This window comes from Vicugna pacos, chromosome 21 (assembly GCF_048564905.1).
Source record: "Vicugna pacos chromosome 21, VicPac4, whole genome shotgun sequence".
Classification (NCBI taxonomy): domain Eukaryota; kingdom Metazoa; phylum Chordata; class Mammalia; order Artiodactyla; family Camelidae; genus Vicugna; species Vicugna pacos.
The window spans coordinates 4,439,214-4,464,115 of NC_133007.1; the positions used below are offsets into that span (position 1 = coordinate 4,439,214).

General features: G+C 42.1%; 1 protein-coding gene across 3 annotated transcripts in view; it reads right to left on the bottom strand.

The window, feature by feature from the left end:
- RGL1 (ral guanine nucleotide dissociation stimulator like 1) overlaps positions 1–24,902 on the bottom strand; it is a 249,451-nt gene that overhangs the window by 60,292 nt on the left and 164,257 nt on the right. For all 3 annotated transcript variants that reach the window (XM_015245678.3, XM_072945948.1, XM_006211768.4), the window contains one exon: positions 21,272–21,480. In XM_015245678.3, the coding sequence (XP_015101164.1) occupies positions 21,272–21,480 (209 nt within the window). The remainder of the gene's footprint in view (positions 1–21,271; positions 21,481–24,902) is intronic.

The window sequence follows — 24,902 nt, forward strand, 5'->3', positions numbered from 1 at the left end:
TTTAAAGAGCACACTTTTGTCTTCTACTCATGGGTTTAAGGGCCCCAGTACCCCTGTGGTTCCTTGTTCCCAGGATTTACTAGTCCTTTTAAAAATGAAAGCCCGCCACCCGGTTTGACCGAATGCCAGTCCCTCTGGCTCCCCATCACCCGATTCCAGCAGGTTCTAGTTTGCGCCCTTAGGCACTAGGCGCCCCACCCCCGCCCCACCCCATCCACCTGCTCCCTTCTCGAGCTCATCAGCCTTATGGACTTCTTGGCCTCCCAAAGAGATTTTCCACTGGCCTCTGCCCTCCCTGTGCCTCTTCATTCTGTCCTGCACCTGCTGCTTAGAGGCCTCCTGGGGCTACCCTTTGTTTTCCCAGAGATAAGAACTCAGACTGAGATGTACGCAGCCCCCGGCGGGCAAGGCGGGGCTGGGAAGTGGGATTCCCAGTAAATAAACAGAGTGGGATTTCTTGGCTCTCTCTTTGGCCACCATCATAGCACGCCGTGTCCTCATGTTCCCTTGAAACAGACTCGGCGGTTTATCCCAGTAGGAGAGATGAGGTGGGTGCGGTGAAGAGTGGGGCCGCTGTGCCTGCCATGCTCCTGACTGGGGCGACCCCTGACCTCCTCCTGCCAGCCCCAGTGACTAAATGTGGGTGCAATCTTCCTTCTGTCCCAGTCTGTGTTCGTTCATTGACTCTCCTTCTGGTCATCCTGGAAATACTGCATCTTTTATCTCCCAGCTGGAAGCTCAAGAGGTAGAAATAAAAGGGAAACATTTACAAGGGAAAGACACACATTTTACTGCTCCTGATAGCTTTCTTTCCGGAGACGAGTGTACTAAAAAATTCCCTGATCTTCCTCCCCTTTGGCTTTACTTCAGCTTCTCATACTCTGCTACTCTTTCTCTACATTATTTTCAGGCTCAGGGCCTAGATGCTGGCTGGGATGCCACAAACACCCATCACGGTTCTGCTCCCAGAATGTGATGCCACAGAGGGGTGTGGTCAGACGGTGTCCAGGAGGACCAAGCCACTTACACTGGTGAGTGAGCAAGGTTCCTTCTCGTTCATTAACCTGGTACCATCTGCTCAAAGACCACACAGACACTTCTCCCCGCCAGCAGAGTGACCAGAGGCTCACAATCAGGACGAGCACGATCAGCTGGTAATAACTTGGAGACCAGAGAGAACCATCAACAGTAAGGCATGCGAAACATGGAACCTGCCTAAGTGTCCATCAACAGATGGCTGGATATACAGTGGAATACTACTCAGCCATAAAAAGAATAAAGTAATGCCATTTGTGGCAACATGAATGGACCTGGAGACCGTCATTCTAAGTGAAGAAGGCCAGAAAGAGAAAGAAAAATACCATATGAGATCTGACACGAAGGTGTGGAATCTCAAAACAAAACAAAAAGACACAAATGAACTTATTTGCAAAACCGAAACAGACTCACAGACACAGAAAACAACCTCATGGTTACCAGTGGGGAAAGAGGGTGGGAAGGGATAAATTTCGAGATTTGCAGATACTAACTACTATATACCAAATAGATAAACAACAAGTTCCTACTGTAGAGCACAGGGAGCTATATTCAATATCTTGTAGTGACCTATAATGAAAAGGAATATATGTATGTATATGCATGACTGAAGCACTATGCTGTACACCAGAAACTGACACAACATTGTAAACTGACTGTACTTCAATTAAAAAAAAAAATAAGGCATGTGTGTGTCAGCGCACATGGCCCAGGTACTCAGGCTCAAAGACGGCAGTCATCCCTGACACTCCTCTGCCCGGTCCACCAGCACGTCCTTCTGGCTCTCCCCTTACAACATATGCTGAATCCTGACACCACTCACCACTTCCACCCCAGCAATGCAACAGCCATTAACTCCTCTCCTGGCTCCCGCCCCACAGCCACAGTGATCCTGTTCATGCTGCTGCTCGGCTCAGGGCCCTCCCCTGGCTCCCACTGCTCTTTACCCGGAGAAAAGGCCGAAGTCTTAGCCGTCTCACGAGGCCCCAAGTGACCTGCCCCTGATATTCCTGGCCACGACTCCCACACTCACAGTCTCCCTCGGCCTCACTGGCCTCCTTCCTGCTCCCCCCACACACCAGGCATCCTCCTGCCTCTGAATCTCTGCACTCGCTCCGCCTCGTCCGTAGCACCGATGGCACACGCCCTCGGCTCCTGCAGGTCTTTGCTCCAATGTCACCTTAGCAGTGAGGCCTCCCCTGACCACCCTATGCAAAACCACACTAACACCGCTGCTCTGTTTTCCTCCACAGCCTTTAACACCTTCCAGCATACTGTGTAATCAACACAGTTACTGTGTTCATTGTCCATCAGAACATAAACTCCACGAGAGCAGGGCTTTTCTCTCTTGAGAGCTTGAAACAGTGCCTGGCACCCAATAGGCTGAGAACAAATGAGTGCTCCAGCGGGGTTCCCAATGGCAGGTTCATTTTTGTCTCTGCAAACACACCATCTGGCTTTTTGCTTATATAAGTGTCTTAACCCACCTGTGCCTTCATGTCTAACATTCTAGGAGGATAAGAAAACTTGAGGACAGCTGCGATCACTGAAAAAATCTAAAATTAAAATGCAAAAGAGGAGGGAGGGTGGAGCTCAGTGGTAGAGTGTGTGCTTAGCATACACAAGGTCCTGGGTTCCATCCCCAGTACCTCCATTAAAAATAAATAAATAAATAAGTAAAACCTAATTACCTTCTCCCAAATAAATAAAATAAAATGCAAAAGAAATAGTTTTAAGATCTCAAAGCGGAGATCTTGAAGGTGTAAGCAGTACGAAAATGCAAAAAAAAAATGTATACACAGCTTTACAAAGGAGATGTTTAGAAGCAAGGTAAAATTAAAAAGCCTGTAACCCTCTGGAATTTAACAGACGAGCGAGGGGACAATTATTTGCCCCCGTGCTTTTCGTATCATTAAGGAGAATTAAAGCCTTACAGAAAAGAGAGTAGACCAGCGTTGGAATCAAGAACTCTTTAATGTTCAAGCTAGGTCATTTGAGAGTTAGTTCAACCAGATTAAGAGTGTTTCTTTGATGTTTCCTGGCCCCGCTCATAGCTTCCCATCAAAAACCCAAAGTCAAGTTCAATTCATTTACTCCAGGGGAGTAAATAAAGAGTGTGTATGTATGTGTTTAATTAATGAATAGCTACAGACAAACCTGTCAACAGTGTCACCTCCAATTTCTGCAAAGCCTCCCTAGGATTTAAGATCAAAGTCTCCACCTCTTAAGAAGGCTTACCAGTGAGAAACTGCCCTTCTTCAAATGGTAATTCATAACCCTTAAATTAAAATACAAATTGTTGGAATGACTTTTTACATGGTTTCTCTCTCTCACAAGGCAAAAAAAGATTTTAAAATGTCTCCAAAACACAGTCTTAAGCAACTACATAACCGCAGCCTTAAAATCACTAGAAAAAGAAAAGAAAAAAAACCCCCAACATAATATTTAACTGGCTGCTAATGTTTCAACAGGAAACAGTTATTTCCAGAGGGGATGGACGTATTGTTTGCAGCCTATCTGGGGAGATAAAATGTTTACTGTGTGTTTGAAGGGAGGACCAGGGATACTTGCGGCTCCAAGAAATCTCAGGATAAAGCTATCCCCAGGGACAGCCTTTCTGGTGGGGGAGCCCTCTAGCCTCTGCTCCCTAACAGAGATGCCTCAGACACACCAGGCCACAACGGAACTAACCTGAAGAGCTTGCCAGTCTCCACTTGATTACGGCAAAAGATCCAGTAAGACCAATAACCACAGTTAATGATTACTGAGCGCTCCTGTGTGCCAGGCGCTGTGCGAAGCTCTTCATAGGGGTTGTTTCATTTAATTTAATTCTCACGTTAATCCTCTATGCCAGAATTATTTTTATTTCTATTTAATGAATAAGAAAACGAGGCCCAGAGAGCTTAAGTCATCTGCCCCTGATGACATGGGGGGGAGGGCAGAGTGCGGTGGTACAGCGCACGCTTAGCGTGCCCGAGGTCCTGGGTTCAGAACCCAGTACCTCCATTAACAACAACAAAAATGCACAGTAACAAAAAGAAAAAACAAAAAAGAACAATCCCAGCTTAAAAAAAAAAAGACACAGCTGCTAAGTGAAGCAGGGATGTGAGCCTCGGCGGTGAGACTCCAGACAGAGCCCAGCTTCCGAGTCACTGCCTCTCAGACAGATCGTCGTCATTTGGTTGATTTATTCTATATCTTCTGCCACCAAATGACAAATTCTTTAAGGAGAGAAACCTCGAGCTCTTCTTTCATTCACTCACTCATCCGTTTGTTCACTCATCTAGTCCTCGTTCAATGAGTATTTGTTGCAGCCTACGTTCCGGGGCTGCCCTGGGCTTTGGGGACATGGTAGTGAACTAAGCAAAGCCCCCGTTTTCACAGGGCACACTGCAGTCGGGGAAGATAAATGATGAGCTAATAATTAGTTACTACGCACTAAGTCAGACAGTAAAAAGTGCGACGGAGAAAAAATAAAGCAGTGAGGGTGCTCAGACGTGACTGAAGGGCCGGAGGTGGCTGCTTCGAATGAATGTCCAGGGGAGGCCCTGGACAATGTGACATGTGACAATGACTGAAGGCCTCCAGAAGGTGAGGGAGTGGGCCACAAAGATCTCCAGGAGAAGAGCCTTCCAGGCGGAGGGGAGAGCTGGTGCAAAGGCCCTGGGGCAATGGCAGGACGGTATGCCTGAGAAACATCCAGAAGGCCAGTGAGGAAGGAGCAGAACAGAGTAAGTGGGGGCAGAGAGGAAACTGAGCCTGCGAGTGGCGGGGGCAGATCATAAGGGCCTGGTGGGCCATGGTAAGGGCTTTGGTTTTGAGATAGGAAGGAAGAAGGGCAGGGCACAACAGCTAAAAGAATGAGGAGGGGGACACAGCCATGAGAAAAACAGGATAGGACAAAACCCTGCTGGAACCAGCTAACACCAAGATGGTGCCAAGGATGACCCCTTCATTATACTTCTAAAAACCACTCCCCTGCCATGACAGGCACCGTGACAGTTCCGGGACTGACCACGAAAGGCCAACAAGTGAGCGTAGCCCAGTTCCTGAAAGTCCCCGCCCCTTCCCCAAGATAGCTAGAATATTCCTCCCACTCGTTAGCATATAAAGTCACCCAGCCCGCAGACAGCCCCACACCCCGGGGCCCTCTTGTCCGCCTTCTGCCTATGGAGTGTGTCTCTCCCTGAATAAACCTGCTTTCGTTCTGCTTCGGCTCGCTCTCGAATTCCTTCTCACTCGAAGCCAAGGACGCTCACTTGGCGGAGCGTCCTGGGGTGTGACATTTCCCTCTCCTGTGACATCTTCACGCTTTTATCTTGCTTTCTGCCATATGCCCCGAGCCCGGAGTAGAGCCTGCTCTTAGCAGATGCTCAATAAACATTTGGTAAATGAATCAATGAGTGCCCTCTGCTGCCACAAATGAAAGAGAGGCTGGGGAGGGAAGAGCAGAGAGGAGGCCGGCAGGGCAGCGGGGCCTCACGTGCAGCCGCTGCTGCAGGGGCCTCTGGGAGTCTTTGCTCTTCCCGTCACCCCCAGCCCAGGAGCAGCTGAGGCTTTTTTCTTTAACTGACCCAGAAGAACACAGGTCAGGTATGAGAAAAATGTTCAGAAGCTGACCTTGACTCGGGAGACTGACACGGCGAAACAGTCTACAGGTGTCTGCAATACCCAGCGAGGCCTCTGTGGACTGCACACCACACTCAGCACGAGGGTGGGTTTTAATCCCTCTGAATAATCCCTTCCATGGCAGGCACCTCTCCACCCAAGTGTGGCTTGGGAACGGGGTCATGGCCACAAAGTCTACCTGGGAAAGGTCCTGTTACCCCCGGGGAGGCACTTACTCAAGGAGAAAACAGAGGTCAAAGACAACAAGGCAAAAACTCCTTGTTCCCTAGCAAGAAAGGAAGGGGCCAGCGATGCTGAACAGAGAACCTGGCGGGTGCTCTCACTCACAAGGTCTGCTTCTCTGTGCAAAGGTTCCCCGTGACCAGACAATGCCAGAACACCCAGCAGGAGCCCCAGCTCCCTCTCTGGGCCTTTGCTGTGAAGGGCCCTGCCCGCTTCTTGCCCTTCGACTGACCACGTTATCCCTGTTAGTCCCTGACAGTTAAGACAATGTTAACAGCAAAAAGTACCTAGTGTTTCTGTGCCACGTGACAGTTACCAAACGCCACGAGATTTCCCTTGAGGATAATACCTTCACCCCCAGTCCCAACCCACAGCTGTCTGAAAGGGAGACCAAGGAAAGAACAAAGATTTCACAGTCACTATGGACCAGAGAAAGAAAACAAAGTAGTGTCTCTTGCTAGAACTTGTTTCTCATTCACATGTAAAGTTATTTCTTAAGTCTGATAGCTTTCATGCCCTTGCCATAAGGTTTCTTACACTTCCTATTCCAAGTCCTGGTCACCCACTTCTCCTCCTCCCCCAGAGCTCAGGGGCTCACCAGTGCCTCCTCCTTCCACATGTAGGTTGTAACAATTCTAAACCATCCATTGCAAACCTGTCTTGTTAGCATGCTACAACTGGACAGAAGTAGGTTAGGACTCGGGGGAGGGAGCCGGCGGCCCCCTGACAATCACAGAATGTGTTAAGAAGTCGGGATTTTCCTTGCATTTCAGATGAATTAATACATTATTAGCAAGTCAGCGCCAGCCTGCGGCTCGGTTTTCCCCAGCCGCAGAAAGCTGCTATGGCAGAGCTCTTCACTATGAAAAATGCTGTGTAAAACCAAACACAAGGACGCTGAGTTTCGGATCACGACATCCCACCAGTTTTAGATCTGCTTTTCTCCACTGCACTCAACAATAGCTCAGTATAACATCGATTTATCTTAATTGGTGCTTGCTGGCAACCTTAGTAGAGACCAAAAAAAGGGAAAGAATTAGGACTAGGAGTCTGATGTCATTCTCAAGGGCTAAGTTCATCAAAAAAAAAAAAAAGAAAGAAAAAGAAAAAGAAAGAAAGAAAGAAAAAAAAGAAAAGAAAAAGAAAAACAGAAATATCAAATAAAAGTAATAAGAAAAACATAAAATTAACTCAAAAATAGCCAATCCCTTTTCCTTTTCAAGTTTCAGAGACATACTTTTTTTTAAATCATTAAATTTAATGAAATTGATGAATTTACTTTTCAGAACCATGCTTTAGATATTTGCCCCGTCCACAATATAAGCCAGGAGTGGTACTCTCCTCGGACTCATAATGGCCACCTACGTGTCCCCTGCCATCCATGCCTGGGAGCCTTTGCTTGGAGAGTCATAACCGCGGGCCGCTGGGTGAGCTTAGGGAAGTGTAGGGGTCCCCAAGCCATAAGCAGTCCGGTAATGTGCTCTTTTTTCTCTAGAGAGAGCCCACACTGTGTAGCAGGTTCTTAAAGGCGTTTATCATCAACCCCTCCCACCAACTGCCAGAAAATGGTCAGAACCACTGCTTTAGATGATCAAAGCTGGATTTACAGCTTTCCAGGAACCACTCAGAATGTATGTACCTTGCCTTTCAGATTTTTTTGGTCAGTTTTGTTCTGTAGTTTCCAAACATAAGCACATTTAAAAAAAAATACTGCTGGTACTCTTTACTTAAAAAAGAAGGATGTCCTGTCTCCCTTTGCCAAGTGAAAAAAATTTTTTTAATCAACTTCATAGGAACATTTTAATCTCATTTCTCTCCCAAGCTGGCCTGCTTGGATCTGAGACGAAGTCTTTGACAGCCAGTGTCCCTTTAGGGTCTCCTTTAACAGAACCACCACTGTCGTCCACAAAGCTGGGGCCCTGCCGCCCCACCGCACGTTTCCATGGAGAATTCCCACAGCGCTGCCGCCGGGTGAGAGGCAGGCCCGTTTAGCCAAAAGTGAAGACGAGCCAAAGGCAACCAACCCAGCAGGCAAGGGAATTTATTTCCATTCGCCCTCACGTGATTACAGCTGAATGTAATTCTAAAACAGCACCACGTTAAACTTTTCTGGCTAACCCACAGCAAAGGCACAGCGGCAGGGAGGGGAGAGTTAACAGCGCTTGTCAGGCTGAGCGTGACCACCGCGCTTCTGGGGCTGAGTGTGGCGGCCACGGCCGAACAGGGCGTGAGGCCCGCGACAGAGCAAGGGGAAGGTGAGCCCCCACCTGACCTTCCACTTCCCCGAGCCCGCGAGCACGGAATTTTTGGAGCCAGTCTCCCTGACAAGAATTCCTTGTCTCCTATCAAATTATGAACAACCTCCCTAAGAGACCAAAGGTTTTATTGATGACATATTAGTTTTCTATTGCTGCTACATCAAATTGCCACAAACCAGTCACACAAAATTAACAGAAGTCCAACACGTCTCCTTGGGCTACAGTCCAGGTGTCAGTAGCTCTGTGATCCAAAAGTTACAGGAGGTAATCCGTGTACTTGCCTTTTTTAGCTTCTAGGGGCCGCCTGCATTCCTTGGCTCAGGGTCCCCTTCCCCCATCTTCAAAGCCAGCAACACAGCATCTCTCCGATCCTGTTTCCACCCTCGCATCTTTTTCTCTCTCTCTTTTGCTTCCACCCTTCACTTTTAAGGATGCTTTGATGACACTGGATCCACCCAAATAATTCAAATTAATCTCCTTAGTTAAAGGTCAGCTGGTTAGCAACCTTAATTCTGCTTTGTCATGTAACCAAATACATTCATAGATTCCAGGGACTAAGACTGGACATCTTTGGGGTGGGGGCATTACTCTGCCACGGGCGGGAATGTAAATCATTACGGACGTTGTATCTTCTGTAGTTTTATGAACTAAACTCTTTTTCTCCCCTCAGTAAAGCAAGGGCATAGGTCCTTTCACGATGGACAGGCCCTACAAAGGTTCTCAATGCTCTTTCTGATGTTAGGAGCATTTCAATACCCCCCAAAGATTCTCATAGCCCTTGTTATAACCCTCTTTTTCTCTTCTATCAGCAAATACTTTCATCTTTCTGATAGTCACAAGGAATAAGTTCAATTTATCTTTCATCAATCTGCCTTTTTTGAAAAAATCCTATAACATATACACCACTGAAGGTGTTCTTGCCCATGTGGTCTCAATACTTAAACCTAGAGAAAACCTATTGAAACTCATCTGCTATAACAAAAATCTTAAGAAACGGGCTTCATTTTCTAATAAATTCTCACCCTAGTCAGGATTCCAGTATGTCTGCATTTAAAGCTAAAAAGGGAACAAAGCAATGTTAGGATTTCCTGAAAGCTTTCCCACTCTATGAATGGAATGCGCATCCTGGAACCAACTGACCAATAAATCTCAACTTTTTCATTCATGGGTGGGACAAAGGATTCAATGGCTGAATCAACCACTCTGTTCGTTTCCATCTGATTTTGTTGGGATTTGAGGAGGGAAGTTACTAAAATAAATGAAGAATGGCATGGCATTCTCTTGAAAAACTTTCCTATGTAAGTAGTAGAATTTAGACATATATAACTGACACGAAAGTGTTGGGAAAATCATATTAGTGACATTTAATGTAAGTGTTACTGTTGTAAGAGACAAGCACCTGGGGGTGACTTACGGTCGTCACAGCACAAGATGCTGTGAGGCCCTCTAAGTGGGCTCAGTTCCAGGGTCTGCTCCCTAAAGTGTTCTCTGCTCATAAGCCCCTCTCCCTGGACCTAGAAGAGCAGAGGAAGGATACTAGAAGCCTTGTCTCCTCCTAAAAGAGAAGGAAATAATAGAATCCAATGAGCACTGCAGAACTAAAGTTTTTTTAAAAGCTTAATTAATTTTAAGTGAGGTTTAACAAAAAATAATTTGAAACATATTGTAAACAACTCAAAAATGCCAACCCAGCTTCTTACGCTAAGGAAGCGTTTGAGAGCTGAATGGATTTGTGTTCAGAGTTTTTGAAAGGAGGTTCACTACAACCACCTCACAGCTCTCAGAGGAAGAGGGGGAGGAAGGTTTTTCTTAAAAGTACACATTGAATAAAGAAAATGAGAAGACAAGCTGCAGACAGGGAGAAAACATTTGCAAAAGGCATATTTGATAAAGAACTGTTATCCAAAATGTACAAAAACTCTTAAAACTCAACAATAAGAAAATGAGCAACTTGATTAAAAAATGGGCAGAAGAGGACTTCCAGTTTCCAGTCCATCAAGTAAGGAACTTAGAAGTCACCACTTTAACCTAACAACAAGTAAAAATCTGAATAAACTGAAAGGTCAACAACTCTTCTTAGATCCATCAAGAAGTAAAGTCACAGGGCAAATACTCATCTGCTAAATCTGAACAGATAGACAGGCAGATACAGAGGACCACAACTTAACAGTGCAGAAATCTCCATGGGAACCAGCGCCAGGGTAGGAAAGTCTGAACTGTAATGATGCATTGCTGCAGGTTTAGTGTGGACAAGTCTGAGAGAGAAAAACTCCAGTGGGACCCTGTCATAGGGGGGCCACCACACTTTTGTGAGTTTTACCTCCAGGAGCTTGACCAGGTTCTGAGAGTTAATACAGGAGAAGTCTCCTTGTGCTTTCAGCAAGGGGAGGGGAAAAGGAACCATTCTGAGATAGACCAGAGCACTCTGTTCCTCTAAACAACACCTGCCCTCCGAGAAAGCCATTTTATCAGAATCTATCCTGCTGGGGTTTTATCAGAGCTTAGCCTACCCAGGGGAAGGAAAATACCTGACTCTAGTCTTCTCTAGCCTTCCACATGAGGGAAAGGAGCCCCTTATCTCCAGCTCCTTCAAGCCATCCTTTTCCTAAAGGAGGAAAGAAAAACAACTAAGAAGCACTAATGAAGTTCACGATCCAGAGGTACAGGCCAGTCATAAGACTAAAACCAAATCACAGGACTGTGGGACACTTCCCACCTCCCCTACCTCCACATTACAACCTCATTACCGAAGCCCAACTTCCTTTTACCTGGTACATCATAGCCACCTTTTATCAAGAAATTATAAGGTACGCTAAAGGGCACAAAACACATTTTGAAGAGACTAAACATCAGAACCAGAGTCAGATATAGCAGAAATGGCAGAATTATCAGACCAGGAATTTATTAAAACAAACAAACAAAAAACTATGACTAATATGCTAAGGAATTTAATGGAAAGAAATAAATAACATAAAAGAACAGATGGATAATATAAGCAGAGAGATGGAAATTCTAAGAAAGACTCAAAAAGAAATGTTGGAGATCAAAAACCCTGTAACAGAAATGAAGGCTGCCTTTTATGGGCTCATTAATAGACTGGACATGGCTGAGGAAAGAATCTCTGAGTTTAAGGATAAGAAAATAATAGTTTCAAAACTGAAAAGCAAACAAACAAGTAACAAAACAAAACAAAACAAAAACTTGGAAAAAACAGAAGAGCATATCAAGTACTACAGGACAACACAAAACATGTGACACGTAATAGGAACACTGGGAGGAGAAGAAAGAGAGGAGAGAACAGAAGCAACATTTGAAGGAATAATGACTGATAATTTCCCCCAAATTAACGTCAGAAACAAAATACAGATCTAGGAAGCTCAGAGAACACTAAGCAGGATAAATGCTAAAAATACTACACCTAGGTGTATCTTATTCAAACTTCAGAAAACCAACAATAAAGAAAAAATCTGGAAGGAAGCCAGGGGAGAGGAGAACAAACATCTTAACTGAAAAGGAGCAAAAGATTAGAATTAAATCTGACTTCTTTTCAGAAACTATGAAAGCATGAAGGGAGTGAAATACTTAAAGCACTGAGAGGAAAAAAACCACCAACCCAGGATTCTGTACTCTGCAAAATTATCCTTCAAAAGTGAAGGAGAGATAAAGACTTTCTCAAACAGAATATGAGGGAATTTGTTGCCAGTAGCTCTGCCTTGCAAGAAATGTTAAAAGAAGTTCACAGAATAGGAAAATGATATAGGTCAGAAATTTATACCTACACAAAAGTCACATGAGAAGAAAGAGACAAACTGAATAAACCTGTATTATTCAAGAACTGAGTCAATAATCAGTAACCTCCCAAAACAGAAAGCACCATGTCCAGATGGGTTCACCGGTGGATTCTTCCGAACATTTAGTAAAGAAACTACAGCAATTCTCTACAATCTCTTCCAGAAGATATGATCAGAGGGACTACTTCCTAACTCATCCTATAAGGGCTCCAAAACTAGACAAAGATATAAGAAAAGAAGACTACAGGCCAAGATCTCTCATGAACACAGATGCAAAAATCCTCAGGAAAAAAGTAGGAAATTAAATCAAACAACGTGAAAAAAAATTATACACCACAACCAAGAGGAATTTATTCCTAGTATGCAAAGCTGGTTCAACATTTCAAAATCAATTAATGCAATCCACCATATCAACAGGCTGAAAAAGAAAAATCACATGATCATATCAACAGATGCAGAAAAAAACACATGACAAAATCCAATATCCATTCACAGTAAAACTCATAGCAGACTAGGAATAGGGGGAAACTTCCTTAACTTGATAAATAACATCTACAAACATCTACAGGTAACATCATACACAACTGTGAGAAACTCAAAGCCTTCCCAGTTAACAAGGATGTTTCCTCTCACGCTGCCTTTAAACATTGCACTGGAAGTCTTTGCTAATCAAAAAGACAAGAGGAGGAAATAAAAGGTATAGATTGTGAAGAAAGAAAGAAAAAACTGTCATTTTTTCAGATGACACAACTGTCTATGTAGAAAACCTGAAAGAATCAACTAAAAACTTTTGAAACTAATATGCAGTTACAGCAAGACTGCAGAATACAAGGTTAACATACAACAGTCAGTTGCTTTCCTAAATACCAGCAATGAACAGTGGAATTTGAAATTAAAACATATTACCCTTTATAGCAGCGCCCCCTCAAAATTAAAATACTCAGCTATAAATCTAAATATAAATATACAAATCTATATAAGAAAACCTACGAAACTCTGATGAAAGTTATCAAAGAACTAAATAAAAGGAGAGATATTCCATGTTCATGGATAGGAAAACTCAATGTTATCAAGATGTCATTTCTTCCCAATTTGATTTATATAGATTCAGTGCAATCCCAATCAAAATCCCAGCAAGTTACTTTGTGGATTTTGACAAACTGATTATAAAGTTTATGTGAAGAGGCAAAAGACCCAGAACAGCCAACTTGATATTGAAGAATAAAGTCAGAGAACTGATTCTGCCTGACTTCAAGACATGTTATAATACTACAGTAATCAAGACACAGTGGTATTGGTGAAAAGAAAGACAAATAGATCAATGGAACAGAATATAGGGTCCAGAAATAGACCTGCGTAAATACAGTCAACTGATCTTTGACAAAGGAGCTAAGGCAACACAATGGAGCAAAGACAGTCTTTTCAGCAAATGATGGGTGACAGAACAATTAGACATCCTCATGCAAAACAATGAATGTAGACACAAACTTTGTACATTTCATAAAAATTAACTCAAAATGGATCACAGACTTGAATGTAAAACATAAAACTTTTAGAAAATATCGTAGGAGAAAACCTAGATGACCTCGGGTATGACAATGATCTTCTAGATACAAGACAGGCACAAATCATGAAACAAAAAACTGATAAACTGGACTTCATTAAAATGAAAAATTTCTGCAAAAGACAATGTCAAGAGAATGAGAAAATAAGCTTCAGACTTGGAGAAAGTATTTGCCAAAAAAACAAAAAACAAAAAAACAAAACTACATCTGATAAAGGAGTTTTATCCAAAATATATAAAGAAATCTTGAAACTCAACAATAAGAAAACAAACAACAGAATTTAAAAATGAGTAAAAGACCTGAACAGATACCTCACCAAAGAAGATACACAGAAGACAAATATTATATGAAAACATGTTCCATATGTTCCATGTCATTAGGGAACTGCAAATTAAAAATACAATGAGATACAATTACATCCCTATTAAAATAGCAAAAATCCAAAACACTGACAACAACAAGGATGTGGAGTAACAGGAACTCTCTTTCACTGCTAGTGGGAATGCAAAATGGTACAGCCACTTTGGAAGACAGTTTTAACAGTTTCGTACAAAACTAAACATATTTTTCCCCTATGATCCAAAATTCTTGCTCCTTGGTATTTATCCAGAGGAGCTGAAAACTTATGTCTACACAAAAGCCTGCACATGGATGTTTACAGCACCTTTCTTCATAATTGCCAAAACTCAGAAACAACCAAGACGTCCTATAGCAGGTGAATGGGTAAATCAACTCTGGGCCATTCAGACAATGAAGGTTATTCAGCACTAAAAAGAAATGAGCTATCAAGCCATGAAAAGACACGAAAGACCCTAAATTGCATGTTATGACGTGAAAGAAGCCAATCTGAAAAGGCTACATGCTGTATGATTCCAACTATATGACATTCTGGAAAAGGCAAAACCATGGAGACAGTAGAAAGACCAATGATTGCCAGGGATTGGGGTGGGGGTAGGGAAGTAAACAGGCAGAGCACAGACGATTTTTAGGGCAGCAAAATCATTCTGTGGGATGTTATAATGATGGATACATGTCATTATATATTTGTCTAAACCCATAGAATGCACGACACCAAGAGTGAGTCGTAATGTAAACTATGGACTCTGGGTGATAAAAATGTGTCAATGATTTTAACAAATGTATTATTCTGGTGGGGGATGTTGATAGTGGCGGGGCATGGACGGGGCAGGAGGTACATGGAAGTTTCTGTACTTTCCACTCAATTTTGCTGTGAACCCAAAACTTCTCTAAAAAATAAAGTCTGTTTTTTTAAAGGACACATTGAGCCCTCACTGCCTTGACAGAAATGGTATGAGTCTACAATTTATTTGTCTCTCCCACTAAACGTAGGCAGAGGCTGGGTAATGTTCACTGGCGAATCTTCCAATGTACCTGCTCATAATAGGCATGAATAATAATAACCATGATTTATTTGTGAGACAAATGGTTCCTCAGCACCTACTGCCAGGTCCTGTTCCTCTCTAAGGGTACAGCAGTGAGCAACAGACATGGTCTCTGAGTAGGAGAGGCGACCAGGAAATAAGCACGATAAACAAGAAAGGTAATTTCAAATAGTGGTAAGTGCCATGAAGAAAGAAAAACAAGGTGATGGTAATCTCTTAAGCACTTAATACTTGCCAGCCACTATACTAAGACGTTTATATTATCAAGCTTAATCGTCATAATACTCCTACAAATTAGGGTTATTTTTCATTCATTTTATAGGTAAGAACACCGAAGCTAGTAAGATAAAATAGCTCGCCCAATGTTGCAGAGCCACTAAGGGGTGCAAAACTCGGGTCAAATTCGTTTTCTGACTCCCATGCCCATACTCTTAACCATTCCAGTACCTCGGGCATAAATCTCATGACCAAAAGGCAGAAAAATTGCTTTTCCCGTAAAATATCCTACACCTCTGAAAGGAAAAGGAATCATGTTTGGCATTTACAACAAAATCTATGGAGATGAATAAAAACGTTTTCAAGCTTTCTATTTGCTCGCCTTCTCTGTGCTGTGGAGGAAGTGGCTTCACTGGCAAGGGCAGCTCTGCCCTTGCTGGTTATCAGTTTACACCACCTTTTACAGAAGAAGGTGTTACTATTCCAGGATTTGGGGGTGGGGTACCGCTCAGAGGTAGAGTGCATGCTTAGCATGCCGAAGGTCCTGGGTTCAATTCCCAGGACCTCCCCTAACAATGAATAAAAATTAAATTAAAAAAAAGAAAGGAAAATATAGATTTTACATTATTATCCTCATAGGAGTATATACATATTTGCATAAACCCTCTCAAGCTTCTGCATTTTCTGTATATCTACCCTCCAAGAAGAGTTCTCTTTGGCAAGTAGTGGATTCACATCAGGGGGTTTGGTCTGAGTACACCAAACAGAAACAGTCCATTCACATCAACCCAACAGCAACCTTGATGACCCATGACATATCTAACCACCTCAGACCACTGGCCAATATCCACTTCAGTTTTGGAAATACCTCCTCTCCACCCTCGACCCCGCAAAAAATCCTCTCGTTGTCTGTCATAGAACCTAGCTCTTACCTCCTGAAGATTGTATCGATTTTAATTATACACATTTATTTGTCTGCTTATTTAATGTTTCTCTCAGCCATGAAGCATGAAGAGGGCAGGAGTCAGAATCCGTCTGTCCATCACTTTATGCACAGCACCTTGCACAGTGCATGGTAAATATTAAACACTTGGTAAGTATCATCTGAATGGCTAAGTGAACAGAAGCGTTGATGTTCAAGTGAGCTGCTCACAACTGTGCGAAGGGAGTATCCCGCAGGAAATGCAGCTTCCCAGGAAAAGCAACTGAAGTAACAGAGAAAAGGACACCCAAGCAGGAGACCCAAGTCACCCTTCTTTTAAAAGTGACGTTAACAAACTGTGGGAGGTGACCTGGCGTGCTTGCAAACAGCATCCAAGTCAGAAAGAGGTAGGTGATAATTACAGCTCTGCCTCTAAGACTGAATGTTTCTGAACCCCAATTTTCTTATTGGTGAACATGCAGGTAATGATGAATGAACTAAATAAGACAAAGTCTGTGAAAATGCATGGCAATCAAACACGGGAGGAAGAAACAAGCTGGAAGAGCCACTGAATGAATCTCCTCTCTGTGACCTAAGCAAGCAAATTCAAGTCAATCTGGTCTTAAAGCAGAGTGTTTACGGAGGGCTTCGACCTCCATCCTCTCCGAAAGCCCTCCAGTGGGAGAATTCTCTTAAAATGAAGGGAAATTCAGATTGCTACTCAGTCCTTTCCAAACTGTGGCCCGAGTGCCACTGGTGACTCAGCAAGTTTCTGGAGCCCTAGTCCACTTGACCTTGGTGCTCTGCTCATTTCTGGCATCAGAGAAAGGATGGCCAAGCAAGAGCCCCAAACTAGCTGATGGGAGGGCTGTCTGAGGAAGAATCTAGACACCTGTGCAGACGTGCCACGGTCCTCAGTGAGGCCCCCCAGCTGGAGCAGGTTCCTCCCTACAGTTGAGGCTGGGTATTTTCAGCGGTATCTAACTTCCCCACTTTTTTTTTTTAATGGTGCGGTGGGAAGAATGTATTTTCAAGTGAAATGTTATGTTTAAAGTCAGAAAAATATAAAATTTCAAAGCCCCAACACAAATAGCTGAACCACAATGCAGAAACTTACTCTTAGGTAGAAGGGAAGCCAGTGAGCCCTAGAATTAACTCTGCGCCACAGTGAGAAGCAGGGAAAACAGGGCTTCTCATTAACTGCAGATCACCCCCAAGTAAGGGACAAAGCAAACACAAGGGATTAGCCAAACAGGACTTCAAGCCACCGTCCACTGGTCAACCACAAAGGCTCACATTGGCAGAATAAAAAAAAAAAACTATTAACAATGTTTTTAAATCCCAGAAAACGAACAGTTCCATATGAGAAAAGCCACACGAGTGGACGTCTTAAGAAAAATCAAAGTTTAAGTTTAAATACACTTTGCTCTGGTGGGAAAAAAATACCACAGCATCTGCCTGCAATCCATTCTTGACTGGTTAGAATGAGCACATCCTAGAATAACTCCTTGGTGTTAATTCACAAAGGATGCGCAATCTACTATTAAGAAGCCAAGAGAGTTCATTTTTTAAAAATCACGTAAGAATACTAAACAGCCATAAACAAGTCACCACAATTTTCTAACAAGAAAATAGTATAGTTAGCTTATCTTCAGAAAGGTAAATTTATGCATCTTAGTTGCTTACCTCCCAATCATAGACATTAAAACTCCCAACAACCAATTCAAGAACCCAGTGTTGCAGACGATCTGCATTTTGCTTAAAATCAAAGATTAACACTCGGCCACAAAATCTAAGAGGGAGTGGGAAATGGAGTGAGGAAAAAACATTCATGTTGAAGTTATGAACATATATGAACAATTTCAAATTTCTGCATAGGAAGCGAAACAAGTGGGATTTACTCCTCTGAACTTATGTAGAAAATGTCAGAGCTCATTTTCACACAGTCTTGCGTAGCTGTCTACCTGTTTTCTGAATGTAAATCTCTTTTGCAGTAAAATATTAAGTTATCAGGGATGGATCTCGGTTTTGTAGGGCAAGTATACATGACTTGAGGGGTCCTCTGTAAGACAAAGAATATAAAATTATGAATATAAATTATGCAGAGGGTACAAGTGAGGGCCCTGGGCGGGAAGTCCCAGCAGCTTCCCAGTAAGTTCACAAGGGTGAGAACATACCAGGTCTCACATTTCTGCTTCACCCACACGGTGTCTTGCAGAACACAGGGCATTTTATAGACACTCAGTACGTGTTGATTACACTCATGTCAGAATCAAACAAAGGACGTGACTATGAGATTAAACTCAAGGTCGAGCCTTGGCCCAACTAAATGGTTCAAGATATATCTTATCTCTTCATTCAGTTATACCTTAAATGATAGTTTGGATTGAACGTAATTGGAATTCATGTTGATTCTGTTATTTAACGACTGTCATCGAGTAATATTTTAAAAATTAAAAAAAAAATGTCCACCCACTATGGTAGGAGAACAAGCAGAAGATTTTTTTTTTAATCATCAAATAAAAGCTGGATGTACGTGAATCACAGACTAAACACTCCTGTTCCTGTGTGTGTGTCCACTGTGATGCACAGCTGGGATCCGTGCGCGCTCCCTTGCTGACTGTGAACATCTGTGGCCCATCAGCAGTGGGGTCACCCCATGAGCAGAAGAGGTTACCATTCCAAGGAAAACCTGGAGGAGTTTCTGATGTGTTGACCTATTTCCTCATTCTGCCTGCCAACAGTTAGCACACTGCGTCTTTTTTAATAAATATAAAATAGCAAAAAGAAAATTCACATAATTCTTCAGTTTCTGTTTAGAGGTATGAGGTATTTTGCAAGCAAACAAACTATGAAGGAAGTGACTCACTAATCCCACAGGTGTGTGCTCCGGGCTTAGTATTTTAAGTGCTGCTATGCAAAAACACCGCAGAACTCCCCACCCGTGCTTAAGCCCAGAGCTAACAGGATCAATGTGTGATAAAGGACAGATATTTTGTGAATGTTCCTGAAAGTGAACATATGAAGAATCACCGATCCAAACGACTGCACTCCGTATGCACTCTGTGAGGAAAACTTCTTAAGAAAAACCCACTGTTATCAGTAACCTTAGTCACATCATAACAGAACTTATTAAAGGCCTTTCTTAAGACTGACAGATAGGACTGCATAAAAAGCATTTTAATGTCTTCATTGAAAAGAATATTTGTCAACAACTTTTATAACCAAGGAACACATTAGCAAAAAAAATTTCCAACATATGATAAGAAAAAACTTTAATGTCGTTAATCTATGAAGAGTTACAATTACGTGATCAGTAAAGAGACAATAGTAGTCCAAGATAAAAATAAGGAAAGGACGTGAAAAGAGAGCTCACAGAAAATATACATGGCCAGTAAGTATTTTAAAACATGCTAAACCTCACTCATAAATGTAAGAAACATAAATATAAAAATAATGAGCTACTTCTCAATGGACAGATCACAGTAGGGTCCGCTCTGACGAAAGAGATGAGAATGCCCACAGTTGGCAAGGGCGGAGGGAAAGGAAGGAACAGACACTCTCATTCTCGTGGACAGGGTGTGTGTGGTTGGTGCAGCTTTCTGGAGGGCAGTCTAGCAATAGCTTTCACATTTTAAAATGCTCATCTACTTGGACCCATCAACCACTATTCTATGAAATGATCCTATGGAATTCTCAAACAAGCACTTAGAAAACATACTCAAAGACACTCTTCACAGCCTTGTTTAAAAGTTTAAAAACAAATTAAGAAACTGGAGAGAGCTTAACTCTCCAACCATAGAATACCGTAAAGCCACTAAAAAGAATATAGCTAATCTGTATGTGCTGATTTTAAAAGAACAATAACTTACATTTCTTGAGTTTTCAATATGCCGGCCACTGTTCTAAGCCCTTTATGTATGTCAATGATCTTACTGAAAAAATCTCCAAGATACAAATAAGCGAAAAAAGAATGTTGCATGTGTACTATGACTCTATTCATATTGTATGTATGATAAACATCATATATAAATAAAAATATATACACATACACTTATATACACCCAGAAAAACTGGGAGATAATACAGAAGGAATAGTTTACAGTTATTATCGAAGAAGAATGAGACTGGGAATGGGACTTGGGGAAGTAGAAATGTTTACTTTTCATTTTTATAATTTTCTGAATCATTTAAACTTTTCACTATGTACAAGAATTACTTATATTTTTTTAAATGTTAATATGTGTCATAATTAAATTAAGGTCTGCCCTTGTCTGTTTAATTTGTTTCTTTCTACTTCCACATATTTAAAAAAAAACCTAATAAATGTTATTTAGGAAAAAATAGCAATATGAGAAAACATTAAAGTTTCTTTTTATACCTTTCTATGGTATAAGAATTTTTAACAGGAGCAAGCGTTACTTTCAAAATTAAAAGATTTACTAAAAATCAATATTCACTAACTCCAACAAAAACCCCTCATCTCCCTTGCTTGCTTATGAAACCCCAGAATATGAGAGTTTGGGTGAGGATATCCATGGTCCTAAATCATCTGTCTGGCTGACAGTCTTCTTCCTCCCAATATCAAGTCAATTTAATAGTAATTTTTTAAAAGACCAAGTCTAATTACAAGCAAAACAAAAACAGTGGGGGGAAATACAATTATCAATGTGTGAATTATAATGTACACTGATCTATTTATTCTGTGTAACCCGTGACTTAACGACACAGATCAAGGAAGATATTTACGTGCACATCCATAAAGCAGCCAGTGCATGGCGAGGTGACTGTTAACGGTTACCAACGTCACCATCACAGCCACTGTCCCCTGGCCACTTCCTATGGGTCTAACACTGAGCTCCATACTCCACACACGTAGCATGTTTAATTCCCACAACAACCTAGGAAGATTCCTGGTTAGCTGATTCTTTACTGGAATTATATACAATTATAAAACTGGGGAGACAATTTTAGGGTGGCAAATAGCAACCGAAATCTACAAGCAACTGAGACTAGATTTCCGGTATATACTCCTAATCCTTTCACAGATTTTTTTTGAATGAGATATTTTCACCAGAAATTGACTGTGAATAGTCTTCACGCCCTTAGTTCCAAAGGGCGTTCCTTCTGGCTACTCCTTCCCCGTGCATCTCTCCGGCACATCAGGTGCAGGGGAAGCAGAGCCGCGCGCCTGAGGTCCCATCCCTGCTCGCACCCTGCAGGGTCCTACCTGTCCAGCAGCAGCTCCAGCACATCTTTGGTGGCGGCAAAGCCTCTGTACGTCGACAAGAAGATGCTGATATAGGTGAAGTCATTGTCCCCGAAGGCCGTCAGCAGGTTCTCCACGAGCTTCTCCAGGGTGCCAGCTTTGATGGTCCTGATCTTACAGGTCTCGTACTGACTGACTGTATGTCCCGGAGGAAGCTGGTCCCCTTCAACCTGTACAACAAGTTCACAAGCATCATCAGGAAATGAAAGTAAACCTGAAAACACTGCAGTAGCTGAGGGATGGCCTGTCACGTTTTCCCTTTGCTGTAATTTAATTTCCCTGCAAGTCAGGTGAGGCAAACCTCTCACCTGTGGGCACAGGAGAGTGGGACGGGAGTAGGGGTGCAGGGGTGGTACGTGCGTTCCCTTCCTCTCTAGAAGCAGAGGTCTTACTCCGCAGACGTTACATCTGCTCCTATGTACTTCCCTACCAAGGACTAGGTTGCTGGCACATTCTGTCAAGAATGTTTTCTATGACCCCAGGATTGAGTTTAGCAAATGTTCTCAGTCATTCCCTTTTGCACTCTTCCACAGTAAAGTTTTCAGACTCATTCTCAAAGACAGCTCCTACACTGGTGTGCTGGAACCGGCTCGTACTGGCTTTGGAGAGCTGATTTTGTAACTTTAGATTTGGGTAGACCAGGTGACATCATGTTGATAGCCTGAAACAAAAAAAATCAGCCATGGAAGGAGTGTGTTCTCCACAGAAAACCAGGGAGATCTGACCGTGATGTGATGCGCGTCAGTCCTCGGAAGGCAGTATACGTTCTGACTAAGCATCATCAGGAGTCAGCAGAGATGGCTGAGAAGGGGCTGCACCAAACAGACCTTGGCTAACCTCTGATAAGTAACGGAAAGGGTAGGTGGGTGCATGACCTCTGCCTTCTGGAGACTTGCGATGTACAAGAGAAGACATTTGCTCATCAAAAGTACCTATCACATGAGAAGGACACCGTGACTAATATTCATAGGTGTAACTGCACGTTGGGAACATAAACCATACTATTTAAAAACTGATTAGTGATAAAAATCTGTGAAGCTTAAAAACTGAGTATGAGGGAAGAGAATTAAACTGAAGAAAAACATGGGTGTGCCTTACACTCCGCAATAAACCTGTACCTAACAAATCATACAGCGATTCGATTTTCAGAGTTCAACCTGCCCTTCACAGGCACTAGGGGAAGATGGCCTACGGACAGGATCCTTCCTGAAAGCAAATAATCATTTTAAGTGATCCAAACAATCACCAGGCGACATCCCTGAAGTGTTAGTTTGGTATTGTTTTACGTAGGACGGTGCTGAATTGAAACAATCAGACACGTGAAAATTAAAGAAAGGGAGGGGAAAAGAGAGAATCACATCTCTAAATGATGACATGATGCTTTAAACAGCATGTTTGCTCTTCCTTCGCTGGGCCTGTTGGAAGTTAAACCACTGGAAGGAAATTAGCAGGCGAGACTGCATTCCGTTAAGACCAGAGTGGAGGCCATCACTTTTAGAAGGGGCTTAGAACAGCTTACTGTCATCATGGCTAACTGCTAGCAGGAATTAATACTAAGACTCCAGCATATGTGGTGGGTGACTTTTATTTCTTTATTTAATTTTGAAAGATACTTTGAGTTTACTAAGGAAAGGAATCTGGTTCAGGAGAAATACCGAATGTTTCTTTAGGCCCCTTAGGACTGTGGACTCGGATCGTGGCTTAACAATTGCTCTTTATCTCTCCGTGTGTAGTTTTAGGACTAACAGTACCCACCTATCTTCCAGGAGCTTCAGTTAACTTTAACTAGAAACAATAAATGAAAAAGATACATGGTTTCAAAGTTTAATTACATTTTAAATTACTAGGTACAGTGTTGTCCTAAGGGTGTGCTGTAAACACTAGCTCCAAAACAAAAAGCCCTGTGGTCAGGTTTGGGAACTTGAGAGTTAAACAAGGTCAAATATATTTCTTTGCTGCAGAATTTCTTCAAGTCTTTAATATGCTAACATGTTATAAAACTCCAAGAGAAAGATATGGTAGATGACATTTCCTAATGGATTTCCCTTTAGTCTCAGGGCATCCTGCATAACATTAGGGTGAACCTTCTTTGGAAAATGTTAGCGTCGTAAGACACTGTGATGTATTTAAAAATTAATTCACATTTGCCCCCTTTCACTTAAAAAAAGAGAAAAATCAAGACATTCTAAAAATAAAATGTTAATTTTTATCTGCATACATCTATATTCCTTTGATCTTTTTCTTCAATACAAAATTTAGGAGTGTTTTATGTGTTTTACTTTGTCGCTTCAAAAAATCTGGTCAAAATAGTTAGCAACCTGATAATATTTAAAAATATGGTTTAGAAATATGCCTCAATGTCAAATGTTAACAACAAAAACAAAAGGAATGGTGACGTCTCAGTTTCTATGGATGCTCAAGCTCTGACTCTAAATCAAGCTTCCTTAATGTGTGACAGTGGCAGCGTTCCCTCACCAAACTGTTTTGTAATTAAACGATTCTTATTTTACTCACAACGCAAATTCCACTTTAAAAGCTAAATCTTTTCTTGCTGAAAGTAGTAACTATTTAAAAGAACTAATTTTTCCCTAAGCAGGGATGTGGCGAAAAAGTCAAACACAGAGAAAAGTGCTTGTCAAAGAACCTGATGAAGTGGGTCCCTTTTCCTGCCAGAAAGGAGATTTGGCAGGAAGCCAAGGCTCCCCCTTGGGAATGGAATCTCGTTGCTCATTAACCCAGTCGCTTCCTTTCAGTCTTCCTTTTACTCTGAAAAAAAAAAAAAAATCTCAACGTGCACGCCTAAGCCTCAGAAGTTCCTTTAATGGTTGCTGTTCCTCAATATTCGCATCTGTACATTAGGAAGAACCATGTTTGAACATAATAGAGTATCATGAATATTTCTATTTTAAAAATTATTCTCTAAGTGCAAAGAGTGAGCATCAATGGCAATGTCATAAATGAAGTCTGGGAACTGCTCTGATGCCTAAAGTCACCCTCACAAAAATTTACAACACATGGGGAGGTGTCAGAGCACTGGCTTAATGTCATTTTCTGCACATTTGCTAAGCACCCTAGCATCTATTTGCTGTAGCAGGGGGAAGACCAGGTTTTTGAAGATGAGTTTTAATGGGTCAACATTCAAATAAAGTACATTTTTAGAAAATAAAAATGTTGGAATTATCTGCTTGGAATTATTTGGAAATAAAATATACAAAAGCGAACCACAAAAAAGATACTACACCTTACGGTCAGACTGGAGAAGCTAAAATTTTAGTTTCATTTTTGCAGCAAAATATTCAATAGCTACATGACCCTTTCAAGAGATTTTAGGATCTGTTTTTGTCTGTAATATCTCAATACCTTTGAATTCTAGTTTAAAAGAATAGTTGGGAGAGGTGGAGGGGAGAGCCTGGGCAGACGAGTGTTTAATAACCCAGACACAGAGAGCAGGGCACGGGGGGCTGAGCCTGCCCTCTGGGTTAGCACGCTAGCAGGAAACAGCTCAATCTGGATTTAATCAGAGACCATCGCTTTACTGACAAGATCATGATGCTGAGGCCACAAGAATGTTTCACAATTGTTTTTTTGGCCA